This window comes from Colletotrichum fructicola, assembly GCF_000319635.2.
Source record: "Colletotrichum fructicola Nara gc5 chromosome Unknown KSG_Nara_v1_contig05, whole genome shotgun sequence".
NCBI lineage: Eukaryota > Fungi > Ascomycota > Sordariomycetes > Glomerellales > Glomerellaceae > Colletotrichum > Colletotrichum fructicola.
This window is the reverse complement of record NW_027094055.1, coordinates 578,425-591,046: the sequence shown is the minus strand read 5'-3', so window position 1 is coordinate 591,046 and position 12,622 is coordinate 578,425. Positions and strand designations below refer to the sequence as shown.

General features: G+C 51.7%; 6 protein-coding genes across 6 annotated transcripts; 2 read left to right on the top strand and 4 right to left on the bottom strand.

Annotated features, from left to right (window-relative positions):
• Window positions 1-384: 384 nt before the first annotated feature.
• On the bottom strand, window positions 385-1,351 carry CGGC5_v008851 (putative phosphoglycerate mutase; the record flags this gene model as incomplete). Its single annotated transcript, XM_032034809.1, has 2 exons — window positions 385-972; window positions 1,025-1,351. 2 exons carry the CDS (start codon window positions 1,349-1,351, stop codon window positions 385-387), a joined length of 915 nt encoding a protein of 304 aa, XP_031886098.1.
• A 524-nt stretch (window positions 1,352-1,875) lies between these two features.
• On the bottom strand, window positions 1,876-3,074 carry dao1-0 (D-amino-acid oxidase; the record flags this gene model as incomplete). The annotated part of the gene is made up of 3 exons (XM_032034810.1): window positions 1,876-1,951; window positions 2,005-2,541; window positions 2,596-3,074. 3 exons carry the CDS (start codon window positions 3,072-3,074, stop codon window positions 1,876-1,878), a joined length of 1,092 nt encoding a protein of 363 aa, XP_031886159.1.
• A 558-nt stretch (window positions 3,075-3,632) lies between these two features.
• Window positions 3,633-5,042, top strand: CGGC5_v008849 (Uncharacterized protein; the record flags this gene model as incomplete). The annotated part of the gene is made up of 2 exons (XM_032034811.1): window positions 3,633-4,501; window positions 4,556-5,042. 2 exons carry the CDS (start codon window positions 3,633-3,635, stop codon window positions 5,040-5,042), a joined length of 1,356 nt encoding a protein of 451 aa, XP_031886158.1.
• A 603-nt stretch (window positions 5,043-5,645) lies between these two features.
• asaE-12 (MFS transporter asaE) lies at window positions 5,646-7,012 on the top strand (the record flags this gene model as incomplete). Its single annotated transcript, XM_032034813.1, has 3 exons — window positions 5,646-5,894; window positions 5,953-6,527; window positions 6,583-7,012. The coding sequence occupies 3 exons, from the start codon at window positions 5,646-5,648 to the stop codon at window positions 7,010-7,012; spliced, it is 1,254 nt and encodes a 417-aa protein (XP_031885908.1).
• A 219-nt stretch (window positions 7,013-7,231) lies between these two features.
• On the bottom strand, window positions 7,232-8,215 carry CGGC5_v008847 (uncharacterized protein; the record flags this gene model as incomplete). Its single annotated transcript, XM_032034814.1, has 1 exon — window positions 7,232-8,215. One exon carries the CDS (start codon window positions 8,213-8,215, stop codon window positions 7,232-7,234), a length of 984 nt encoding a protein of 327 aa, XP_031885909.1.
• Window positions 8,216-10,084: 1,869 nt separating this feature from the next.
• PNLA (Pectin lyase) lies at window positions 10,085-11,784 on the bottom strand (the record flags this gene model as incomplete). The annotated part of the gene is made up of 7 exons (XM_032034815.1): window positions 10,085-10,392; window positions 10,634-10,674; window positions 10,761-10,812; window positions 10,880-11,141; window positions 11,199-11,321; window positions 11,370-11,421; window positions 11,480-11,784. The coding sequence occupies 7 exons, from the start codon at window positions 11,782-11,784 to the stop codon at window positions 10,085-10,087; spliced, it is 1,143 nt and encodes a 380-aa protein (XP_031885910.1).
• Between the last annotated feature and the right edge of the window lie 838 nt (window positions 11,785-12,622).

The window sequence follows — 12,622 nt, the reverse complement described above, 5'->3', positions numbered from 1 at the left end:
TTGTAACCTTCAAGAAGGTCAAATGCTTTTGTAAATTTGAAGTCGATTATATTGCAAATCAACAGATTGTCGGTAATCAAAGGTAAGAATCCTGATTGTGGGGTTTAGGCAACAACATAGGCGGCCTCCCGCGACTCACAGCCATGACCTGATCCACCCCAGACGTGAAGGTACTTTTGTACCAACAGGTGCTGTGAGTAGTAGAAGAATTATCACTTTCATTAAAAGGGTGAGGAGTCATCTCTGAATAGTGCATGATTGAGAGAGTAAGTAAAAGAATTGAGGCGATGCTCCAATTTATCATACATTTTCTCCGGCAGCAGAGTCAAGACGAAGTTTGAAGTTTACCTGGTTGTCTGTGATCTTCGACCAAAATAGGATACTTTATGTTGAAGTCGTAAGTCTTTCTCCTCTGACAAGCACTGCGATGCTGGAGCCCTCTCGAACCCGGAACTCTTCCTGTCCCCCAACCCGCAAGATGGCAGCTATGGCATAAGAGTGAACGGTCAATGACACAAATTGGCTGGGATCGGTGGAGAAGATCTCATTCAGAACTTGCTGCTTTCTTGCGACATGACTCTCCGTGGTCTCAAACTGGTCCGCCTTCCAGAGCTGGTCTTCCTCGGTGAAGCCAGGTTCGATGATGTACTTGGGATAGGCCCCTTCGATCCATGTCTTCGAACTCCTCTTGTCACAAGTATGATCAGTCATGCGCTCTCTCAGTCCTTCTTTGATAACAGGTCTGAACTCCTGGCCTCTGCCCTCGACTAGATCGCCAAAGACAAGCTTGCTGGTCTCGAGGCAACGCCGAAGGGGACTCGTGTAGAATGACTCTGAAAAGGGAACTCCTTCAGCAGCCGTAGCAGCCTTCCAGAAAGCACCCAGATCTCTGGCCTGAGTGATGCCTGTATCGACAAGCTCTGCATCGAGCCACGTGACGACCCCATCGCCGTCGAGTCGTGACCAATATCTCTATTACGTGTTAGAAAGGCCCATGCCGCCGTCACCAGAAGAGGCTGCTCACATCCCACTCTGCCGTCCCAACCTTGGCCGCCTGGACATTGTGGTACCCGAGGCCGTGTCTGGTTAGGTAGAGCACTTTGTAATTAACCCCATCGGGACTTTCATCGTTGAGTCGGTTGATGTGTGCCGCGAAACGGTCCCACGGCTTAGTATCCCCGCTTTCTTGACGTTGTGCCGTGTCTCCAAAGGGTTTGTGAAGCAGACCTAGGCCGGCTTGCGTCATCGCTTTGCCTCCGGGACTGTCATCGGCTGTTTTATAGTAGTCTATAAAATATTCCGGCAGAATCGTGAATTTGTACCGAGAGATGGGGTTCGCAGGTGCGTTCATTTTTGTCGCTGCACGGGGTGCGGGGAAGATGCCCTATGAAATTCAAACTTGAAGGGCGGATGCTGAGACATGGAAAGGACAAGTTGTATGGAAGATAAGCAACGAAGAAGGCTGACTTGGCACTGATTTATCTGGATGACTCAGTCATGTTCGTCATGGCATTTGCGGGAAATACTTAGTCTCATCGAGGCTGTGCTAGGCGCACATCCGGCTGGAGCTACAATGCTCGCTGTCGTGGCGCTTTTTATCTCACCCACACAGTGTCGCCATCTGCGCAAGGATCTAGTCTCAAACGGGATTTCCAAAGCCCGGTTTTTGTGGTTTGGTATATCGTCTGCTGACAGAATATGCTATTTTGTCCAGGTCTAATTCCGTCCTCCACGATCAGAAAAATGAAAGCTAGTCACAATGGATGAGAAGAATAACGATGCTCAATCGCTGGCTCCCCTCGCAGTGTACCCCGCACTTCCTTCCTTCCGCTGGGGATATTTACGAAGGCATCCAAGAAGGGAAGAAAGGTTGCTTCACAACTTCGATACCAATTGTGACGCGGCTTCCAGCTGCTCTTGTGCCAACTCCACTGCATGTGCTGCCATGCCCCTGTCTTGATGTCAGCCATGTTCACAGTTTCTTGCTGTTGGGGATCAACTCACCATGATGCCTGATATCCTGCACCAGAGGCACCGTAATTATGTATTACCAGACCATCCCCGCCCTTCTCGGCCTCAATTCTAGGGCCGCCCTTGCGATTTGGTCTTAAGCCCACACCATGCTTTATTACCTTTAGATCCTCAGGCCTGCCGAGCTCAGGAGCCAAAGCACAGCATCTTTCCATAATCCTTTTCGCCAACTCGGGATCCACGTTCTTGTCCCAGTTACCGTCCTCGCGGCAACCACCAAGAACGATGCCTCCAGCAAGAGGACGCTGGAAGACATACGTAGTGTCGTTGTCGACACGACGAGGCGATCGAAAGTACATCCGCTCCAGTGGCTGAATGGGCTGTTCGACCAGGACCGTTTGCCCTCGAGTTGGGTACATAGCTTTGTCTTCAACTCCGCCAAGATGATATGATCCTAAGCCAGTGCAGTTGAAGACAGCGACGACGTCGGCAGAAATGCGAGCCTCTTTGATGTGGGTAATCTGACGCCGGAGCAGAGACACGCCTCCTTGCCTACATTGTTCCAAAAGCCTGGGCCGAGTTAATCACAGAAGTCAATCTGAGTTCGAGATGGGTAACACCAACCACTGAAGGTAAATCTGGGAATTGATCACAAAGGTGGAGGGCAAGTCTAGTCCAAACACAGCCCCCTTAGGCAGCTCATTCTCGTTCAGCGAGACTGCGCCACCGACCAAATCATCATACCACAATTTGCCAGTTCCTTCGCTGAGTATCTCGGCATCCTCAATCTTCTGGTCAAAAATCATTCTAAGAGGTGAAGTCTTGATTCCTGCTTCGGGGGTGTGCTTGGCAATTTCCTTGAACCTCTCAAAGGTAACGCGGTCGAATGACTCGAGGAGCCCATTGTCGCTTGCTGAGGAACACCAGTTTGCGCCGGCCCACGGGGAACAATAGTCGATATGGTAGTCGCCGGGGAAGTATTCTGCTAGAATGGTGATGCGCGCTGATGGATATTTACTTCGGAGGGTAATCGCTGTTGAGAGGCCGATTACGCCGGCTCCAAGCACCACAAAGTGCCTATTGTCCGAAGACGTCGTAGCCATGATGCAGTTTCTCGGTGTTGAGGTAGCTAGACCAAACATGCGACGAGACAGGAAAGTTGAGATGCCACTGCCGTTCCGGAAAGACCGCGATATGGTCCGGTCATAGCTGTGGGGTCGCGTCAAGGACAAGTCCGAGATCGGCGTTCTTCGACCGGAAGTTGACTCCGGTTGCGGGCGTCACCGGCCTTCTTGGGTCCACATTTCCGCGGATGAAAGCATCGGGCCCGTTGTGGCAATTCCATCATATGTCGGAAGAATGAACTCCGTAAGTTTAGTATCTCTCAATTAAACACGCTGTCAGATATCCTCGTGACCGCGGGCTCGAAAGAATGCAGCGTCGGGGAGCCCCCGACCTAGGTCGGCTTCATGCGACCTGCCAATCTTGGGATGCGCTATCGTCTTTTAAAGTCGGTATTTCGCATATCAGGACCCGCTGTTCGTCATTCTCACCGACGAATCCCAGCCCCGCGATAAAACGCCAGCTCCCCTTTATGAACATGGATTGGGCCTGGGAGGAGCACCATCAACTTAGAATCAACACCTCTCCACCTGCCTAACATGAGAATCACCAACTCTGAGCCGCACTCGTTCATTAATCTCCAAGGAGGATGGCCGACTCCCCGCTTGCACCCGGTGAAAGACCTTGAGGCTGCTTCTTCCTCCTTGTTCCGTCAAGAAGATGTTGCGAAAGAGCTTCTTAGATATGGAGCTGGACTTGGGAGGCCGTCTTTGCGAGATCTGATCGGAAAATGGCTGAATGACTTTTACCAGCCGGCTGCCGGCTCTATTTCAGGCGTTCGAATCGGCGAGACAAATGGTGCATCAAATGGCTTAGCGACAATTCTTCAAAAGTTTACAGACCCAGTCTACACCCGCGCGGTCTGGATGGTCGAGCCTACATATTTCCTCGCATGCCCCATCTTCAGAGATGCAGGTCTCGCAGGTCGCATCCGAGGCGCACCAGAAGGGCCAGACGGCGTGGATCTCGACTTTCTCGCAAGCGAGCTACAACACGTCGATGAGACCTGGCCGGACAAGACTTCAGGACCGAGCAAGTCGGCGAAGTTGGGATATCCCAAGGTGTATCGACATGTGGTCTATCTTATCCCAACTTTTTCGAACCCTAGTGGGAAAACCATGACTTTGGAAAACAGGAAGAGACTTGTGCAGTTGGCGAGAAAGCATGATGCTCTACTGATATCTGACGATGTCTACGACGTGCTCCGGTGGCCGGCGAAGGAGGGTGTCTCGGCTGAAGCTCTTCCAAAGCCTAGCCCACGCTTGGTAGATGTGGACAGAGAGCTAGAGGGCACATCAACGTTTGGGAATGCGGTCAGTAATGGCTCCTTCTCCAAAATCGTCGCGCCTGGCATGAGGCTTGGCTGGATTGAAGCAACTCCCGTTTTCTGCACCAACATTCGTACTGTGTAAGCGCTTCGCCCATGCTCTCACGCTTGACAAGAAGGCTGACTTGCTTGCAGCGGCGCTACGGCTTCAGGTGGCGGGCAAGCTCACTTTTCCTCTCTCTTCGTGGAAAACGTGCTCGCAGAGGGAGCTCTGACTCGGCACATCAACGAAGTACTGATTCCTACCTACCAGAAGCGCTACTATGCCATGGTCAACACAATCAAACGTGTTCTCTATCCGCTGGGCGTGAGAATTGCTGCGGAGGAGGCCGCGCAAGAGAGCGGTGTCGCTGGTGGCTTCTTCCTCTACATAACCTTTGGCGATGGCGGCGCCGACTTTGCGTCGGAAATTTCGCGGGTTTCTTTTGAAGACTTCAACTTGAAGATTGGGCCAGGCCAGATATTCGGCGTGCCTGATGACCCTTACAGTGAGCAAAGGGGTAGGCAATCATACTACAGCGGCGCAAGACTTTGCTGGGCGTGGCATGAGGAGGAGGAAATTGTTGAAGGCATCGAGCGATTGGCGGTTGTGATCAAGGGCGTTCAAAAGGCGCTGAGATAGATCGTTGTTAAAGGCGAGTTGGACATGATTGAAGTTCCAATCGTCCCCTCAAGAATCAAGAATCGAGAATCAGAATAATCAAATTCTGACAAAGACCACCTGTTTCGGTTCGGGGCTCCGGCCCGTTACTTCGCCCGATGCGCGAGTCGCCGCCTCGGACAACACCTCCGGACGCGTCCATGGGCTCGGCCCGAACTTTTCTGGTCTTAAGCTCGCGTCATTCGGGGTTGGCATGGTGAGCGAAGCGAAAGTGCCCCCCGTATGTATGGTGGAAATTCGTTCACCCTGCAGTCCACATTTAGGTAATGGAAATAACGTTGGAGGAGCTTCCCCGTGGGGCTCCACTCCAAGCGCCGTCTGCTCGAGACTAACCTGGGGTATTTAAGGCTCCTTTGCCAAATTCAATTTTAGAGGTAACATCTCCCCGCCGGTTTCTGAATTGTCCGGTGATTTTTCCGGATATCCGTGTTCTGTATGATGGAGAAAGCGACGATTCCAGGTCCGGGAAATGGGGCCGGTGAGTCAGTTGATGAGCCCCGAATGCCGCCCGCATCGGGTCCGAATACCGGTGGGGAACATGAGCGCCATCTTGACCCGAGAACCATGGAACAAGGCGTGACCACGATTCCTGAGACCGATGCGGCTGCCGACGGGTTTCCTGAAGGTGGACGAGAAGCTCTCACGGTGCTGTTTGGCAGCTGGTGCGTCCTCTTATGTACCTACGGTCTGGGCAACAGCATCGGCGTTTTCCAGACATACTACGTGAACGATGCGCTTCGAGAGTATTCTTCATCCACTGTATCATGGATCACCAGTTTCATGCAATGGACCATGAACTTCTTGCCCATCATTGTACGTCGCTACTTTGATTCACAATACCAATTGAACTTTCAGCTGACGTGAAGACTAGTGGGGATTTGTCTTCGACAAGTACGGGCCGCGATGGATTCTCTTCGGCGGTACCATCACATATGTGTTTGGCATGATGATGGAGTCTTTGGGCACCAAATACTATCATTTCTTCCTCGCTCAGGGCATCGTCTGTCCCATCGGCGCGAGCGCAGTGACCAGCGCCGCCATGTCTTGCCTCGTCACCTGGTTCCATCGTCGACGCGGGATGGCCTTTGGCATTATGATGTCTGGATCCTCCTGCGGTGGCATCATCTTGCCCATCATGATTCCCAAGTTGATTGATAGTGTCGGTTTCGGCTGGGCGATACGCTGCGTTGGTTTCATGTTTCTCTTCCTCCTCATCATCGCCAACTGCACAGTCAGATCTCGCCTTAAGCCAGAACAAAAGCCAGTAGACATGAAGGAGTACTTCCGGGGTATTCGAGAACCAACCATGATGTCGACAGTCTTCGGGCTCTTCTTGGTCTTTCTCGGTCTGTTTGTTCCGTACAACTTTGTGATTCTACAAGCTAGAGCTCAGGGCATGGACGAGGAATTGGTCATTTACCTGCTGCCTATCATGCACGCCGTTGGGTATGTCGCCAATCTCGGTCACTGGATAACTCTGATTACTAATGAGTGGAAATAGAATCGTCGGGCGCATCGTCCCAGGCTTGTTGGCAGATAGAGTTGGCCGCTACAATATCATGATCACGATCGCGACTCTCACAGGAATTGCTTGTCTAGCACTCTGGATCCCAATCAAAACTGACGCCGGAACTCTTATCTTTACAGCAGCATTCGGCTTCTGTTCATCGGGGCTTACATCTATCGGACCTACTCTCATAGCTCAAATCTCGGATATCAGGGAGATTGGAGCTCGTACGGGCACAGCGTTTGCGTTTCAGTCTTTTGGTGCTCTTACAGGCAGTCCTATAGCTAGTGCGATTGTGGATGCTCGCCGGGGTGACTATCTCGGCTTGCAACTGTTTTGCGGGTTGGCCATATTTGCATCAGCAGGTGTTTTTGCATCGGCGCGGTATTTTCAGAGTGGTGGATTCAAGCTACAAAAGGTTTGAAGGTCAGGTCGATTCTTCAAGCAAGCTATGAATCCGTAAATGCATTGGTGGTCAATACTCTGGTTTCCTGTCGCTTGTCTCGCTTCCAATGACCTGTGACTGTGTTGAGCTTTGTCAACCCATCCTTGTCCTGTCCTCTCCGGCCCAAGTGGAAGAGGCCCGTTCTCTCCGCTATGGTCTTCGTCGCTGTACTCGTCGCCATCGCTCCTAGACTCTTGATCAGGCTCCTCGTCGCTGTCGTCTCGCTTCGCGTCTGTCCCTGGTAAAGTTCTTCCCAGTGTCGGCAACAGTCTCCTTGCCAGTAGGCCAGTGCACCTTTTTGGAGACAATGCGTGAAGTACCCATCGCCTCTTTCTGACAGCTACTGCCTGGCGTGTAGATGGTTTGGTGGCCCCGGGACACGGTCGATGCGTTACTGAGGTGGGAGATGTATTGGCTTTGCTCGGTTTTGTTGGGTGTCCCGGCCACGATCCGAGGGGAGAGACGAGAACGGCTGCTAGAGCTGCAGAGTGTCGTTTGGCGGTCTGGCAGGAAAAGCTCTGACGAGGAGGTAGGCAGGCGTTCAACGCCGGTGCCGTAGATGTGGTGTTTCTGCAAGGGTCTGAAACGGTCGATACACTTCGCGTTGTCAAGTAATAGGTCGTCCCAGTCGGGCTGAGGTTCAATCTTCTTTGCGTGGTCTTGGAACTTTTCCAAGACATCCTCCAAGTCCTCGCCTGTATCTTTCAGGTGCCAAGAAACGACGCGAGCCAGTGGGCCAACAGTTTTCTCCCAATCATACCCCATCAAATGCTCAGCTGCTTCGACTTTTCTTCGGACATTCCGGCAACTTTCACTGCCAGCCTTGCAGTTGGCAGGATCAGACTCGTGAAAGTCAAGCAGTGCTAGCAGGCCCAAAATTTCGTGCCCGCGGTGAACCTTGTCTCGAAACCAAACTTCGATGGCGTTGGGGCTTTCATCTTGGTGAGCCCCTTGTGGCTTGACCGTAGCATCACAGGCCTCCTCTTCACTGCTATCGTCATCTTCTTTCTTGATGAGCCGTCTCCGGGTAGCGTATGTGTCGTTTTCATGACCACACTGCTCATTTACTGTCGCAGCGGAAGCCAAAAAAGCATCGACCCCGGAGGTCATGGAAGCCTGATGGCTCTCTTCGTCTGATGTAGTATTCGAGGTGAGGTCAACGACGGGGTTGAAGGACGTCATCCTCTGTCTTCTCGGTCTTGCAATAGGCATCTGCTGCGATGTGAGGTGGAGAAACGGAGTTCTTGTTGTGATGGGAGGGTTCTTCTGAGGAGCGATGCGTCTTGTGGCGCTTCGTATCGATGACTGAATCATAGCCCTCTCTGCGCCGCTTCGTCGTGCTCGATAACATTTTCTCCAGCGTACCAACATCATCAACCAGTTTCTGTAGAACGTTTCTCAGCTTTCGCTCCTCGCTTGCGCCGATCCCTCCCCAGACTGTGTGGACACCACGTCGGATCTCTGATATCATTTCCGAGGTGGTTTCTTGATCTTTGCTCCCCAGCCACTCTGGGGCTGGGAAAGAGGAGAGCTTGCTCTTCGTTGCGGCTAAGTTTTCACTGTGGTCAGCGTCGATCAGTGCAATAAAGTATGCCGGTAAAAGACTTACTCGTGAATGGTATCTTCGTAGAACGGAAAGGTTGAGATTTCTGTTGGCCTTATCTGCTTATGATCTGGCTTGGTGACTGAAGGATCGCAGGGTTGTATTTGAGAGGTCTGAAAAGAAGAGCGAGTATTTTTTTCTGTTTTTAAACACAAGAAACTGCAGGTAGAAGTTCCTCAGTGGACGCGGTCTTTCCTGATTGGAGTCGAATGGCCCTCCTTACAGCTGAAGCATTTTGGTAATTTCAGATACGGAAGGAGCAGACCGAGAGGTTACTTTCCTCATGTACCCAATTATCTAAACATTTGCCTTGAGAAACTTTTGAAAGTTGCCAGCCTCAAGACCTTTCTTCTGAATAAGTTAGGTAACTCATGTACCCTCATGCGTTGCGTGACTGTTCCACGAAAGGGTAATGTGTGCAATTTTACTTTTTTTCTAAGAGTGGTCAAAAGTAGATTTCTATTCATTTGTCTGTGAATGCGTGTTTCTAAGACCCAAACCTCTCGTCTTAAAGTGTGCAGGCTAGATAATCACAAAGGTCATTCGCTGATTTCAGATGCAATATCGTGCTTCAAAGCAGTATTCGTATGTTACTCACATGAGCCAATTGAATAATAAGTGTTGTTTTTTTTCCTCTCTCCGACTGTCTGGCCTGAGCCTTCCTCAATTAGCCTGGCGTTTCTCCAACCCTATAGCCAGTGCTTAGATACGTCTACAGCAGGCTGCGCTTAGTTTTCCATCGCCTAACAGTTGGCATGGATCTTGACTCATTCTGATCTCGTCGACGTATTGTCGAACTATCAAAAAGGGTTACAAGTCTGAGACCCTTACATTTAGCGGCTGCGTCACTCAAGTACCCTGACACCTGCTGCACATGCACTTCACGCCAATTTCTGAAAACATGAGTCAAAAGATCAAGTTTCATTGTGCTTTTGTCCATGAAGGGATTTGTATACGTCATGAGCAGTTGATCCCGGCGTGATTGAATGGGTCTGACTATCTTAAGGTTCTGTCGTCGTACCTGTCATCGTGCCTGTCGTCTTCCTCGCTATCATGTTTCTTATTGTCTTAGTCTCTATCATCGATTATATTGTTTACGCAATATTATCCTATTATGGTCTCTGCTGTTGTCGTCTTCGATTGAAATCATGACACAGAGAATCTAGCTATGCACAGCAGGATGTTGTGGTCTCTACTCCAATTATACCGATGCTGTTTCAAGATGGTTTCAAAAGATTAAGAAAATTAGACGACAGATGAAGAAATTGATGCATCAAGCATAGTATTTACGTCCTCGACGGTAAAAAGTAAGATATGTACATGAATCTGTCGTCGGTCACTCGTGTGCCTTGACTCAACCCCCTTTCTTCCTCTCAACTACTTCAACTGAAACCAGGCGACTCCTCCAGAGCCTCATCCCGGCCAGAGACAATCCCATCACCCAAAGCTTAGATCTTTCCAAAGCCAGCGGTGTTGGGGACGTTCTTGGCGTCGTTGGCGGTGACAGTGGCGGCAACGTTCTTGCCAGAGAAGCTGGAGAGAATGCTGGTGTCGGAGCCAGAGAGCGAGCCAGAGCTGCCGTAGGCGTTGAGCTGGCAGGTGTGGCCCAGGTAGCTGGAGCACTGAGCGTTGGTGTTGGCATCGGGGCTGGAGAAGACCTTGCCGGCCAGACCAGACTGCATGGCAGCAACGACGTTCTGGAAGACGTTTCCCTCGAGGACAACCTTGGCACCAGCATCGGCCTCCATGGCGTGACCTGTAAAAGAATATTAGCCATCTGTAGTTTGTCTCCTGAATGAATCCACATGGGAAGGGGCACTGTCGCTGCCCGTCCGGTGGCACTCGGCTGGACTAGGTGGTCCGTGCACCAATTGACCCACTTCGCCGAGACGGGTCTGGCACGGGGCCCGGAGGTACAGAAATCAAGCGCAGACGTTGTAGAACGACCACAACATCATGAAATGCTTCAAAAGCTTGAGATATAGACTAGTACATACCGGAGTTGGCGTAGAAATAATTGCCAGAGATGTGGACGAGGCTGTTTCGGGCAAAAAACGTTAGTTTAGACATCTTAGGGCACGATGATGACGCTGTGTCAAATCGGGATATCAAAGTTGGACGTACGAGTTGCCAGCGATCTTGGGGGAGCGGCCGGAGGTGTGGTGGATGTAGTTCTCTGCGGGAAATGACGTTAGTACTTGTACAACTTAGGCTGGTGGGTATTGTGGTGAGGAGTGTCTTACTGCTGAAGGTGACCATGTCGTTGCTGCCGGTCAGGTAGACACCCCAGTAGTGGTGGTTGTCGCAGGTGGCAGACCAGGAGGTGGAGCCGTCAATCTCGTTGTTGGAGATGGTGACACGGTTAGAAGCACCGTTGCCGAGAACGATGTGCTGACGACCGATCAGGGAGGTCTTGACGTGGTCGATCCAGACAAGGTCGGTGCCGTCCAGAGAGATAGCATCACCTCCCCAGACGTACTTGGGGTTCAGGTTCGTGATGTGGATCTAGTTTCATTAGCTGAGAGTTCCGAGAACTGAGTCCTAGTCACAGACTCAACATACGTTCTGGATAATGACGTTCTTCGCTGAGTTGGTGATGCGAAGACCCTTGCCCTTAATGACACCCTTAGATCCTTGGCCGATCAGAGACTTGTTGCTGCCGACAATGAGGGGATTGAACGGGGCCTGGCTGTGTTAGAGAAGCTTAGAAACAATTCCTGTTCGATTTCCTACCTTGTCGTAGCTGACAGAGACCTTGGGGGCGTTGGGCTGGTAGTTGGTGCACCTGACAACCTCGATATCAGTGACAATGCAAGAAACAATGTTTCAGACTGTTTACGAACCAGTTGTCCTTGTTGATAGCAACCTGGCAGGCAGCAGCAGTGCCGTAGGGTGCACAGCCGGTCTCGGTGGTAGTTCCCTCGGTACCGGTGAAGTCAAAGGTCTTGGTCAGGACAATGACGCGAGCGGAAGAGTCCTTGAGGTAGGAGGCAAGCTCGGCAGTGGTGGAAGGGTAGACGGGAGTGGCGCTGCCACCGCCAGTGACGCCCTTGGCAAAGCCTTCAGCGGCGCCAGAAACGGCGTCCGCGGCCGAGGCCAGGGGAGCAAAGGCAGCCAGTGCCGCGGAGAGGATAGATGCAGATCTCATTGTGCTAAGCTTTCGGAACGAACAGAAGTAGTAGGTACAAAAGAATGAATGTGGAGTCGGTAGTCGAATAAAGAGAGAATGTTGAAGAGCGAAAGCTGCTGAAGAAAGGATCTTCCCAAGTCAAGAACAGCCGGCTGATGTCGACGATATATACATTCTGTTGGTTCATCGTCCCTCCCTCTGTTTCTCAGCTCCATCTTAGTCTCGTCTCGTCTTTCCTTCCGCCGTTCCTCTCCGCCCCCTGAGCTGCCCTGCACAAACCCCCACCAACAGGGACGAAGACGACAGACAACCTCATCTTACTGACAAGCTGTCTAGGCTCTAGCCCTCCAAGGCCTCAAAATCTGTAATCGGCCGAGGGCGCAAAGCAAAAACCACCCACACTACTTTCCGAAAATCCCATGGCGTGGGTGCCGGAGCCGACTTGTTCGAGGGATAGAGTGGTGGAGCCTCTCCACTGATTCGTGGGGTTTTACTGCGCTCCGAAACCCCTTCATCTACCACGTACGTTGGCGCCGGGGTTGTTTGGTGATAGCACCGGCGGCACCAACCGAATCGAGCATCAACAACAAGCCTCGCAAACGCACCGCCAGCGACTTCCATCAATGAGATGTAAGGGAGCGGATTGCACGTCTCCGCCGGTAGGGCACGTGTAGGGGCCAAAGCCGGGGCTAGAGACTGCCATCGATGGAGCCGAGGAGCCCAGGTGCCTGGGTGCGTTGTCACGCGGTACCATCAGCGGCAGTTCGCACGTAGCGCATGCAGAAGATTGCCCCGTCTGCAATGTCTCTCCTCGTAGGTATTTCCGCCACTCAACATGGGGTAACGCAGGCGAAAT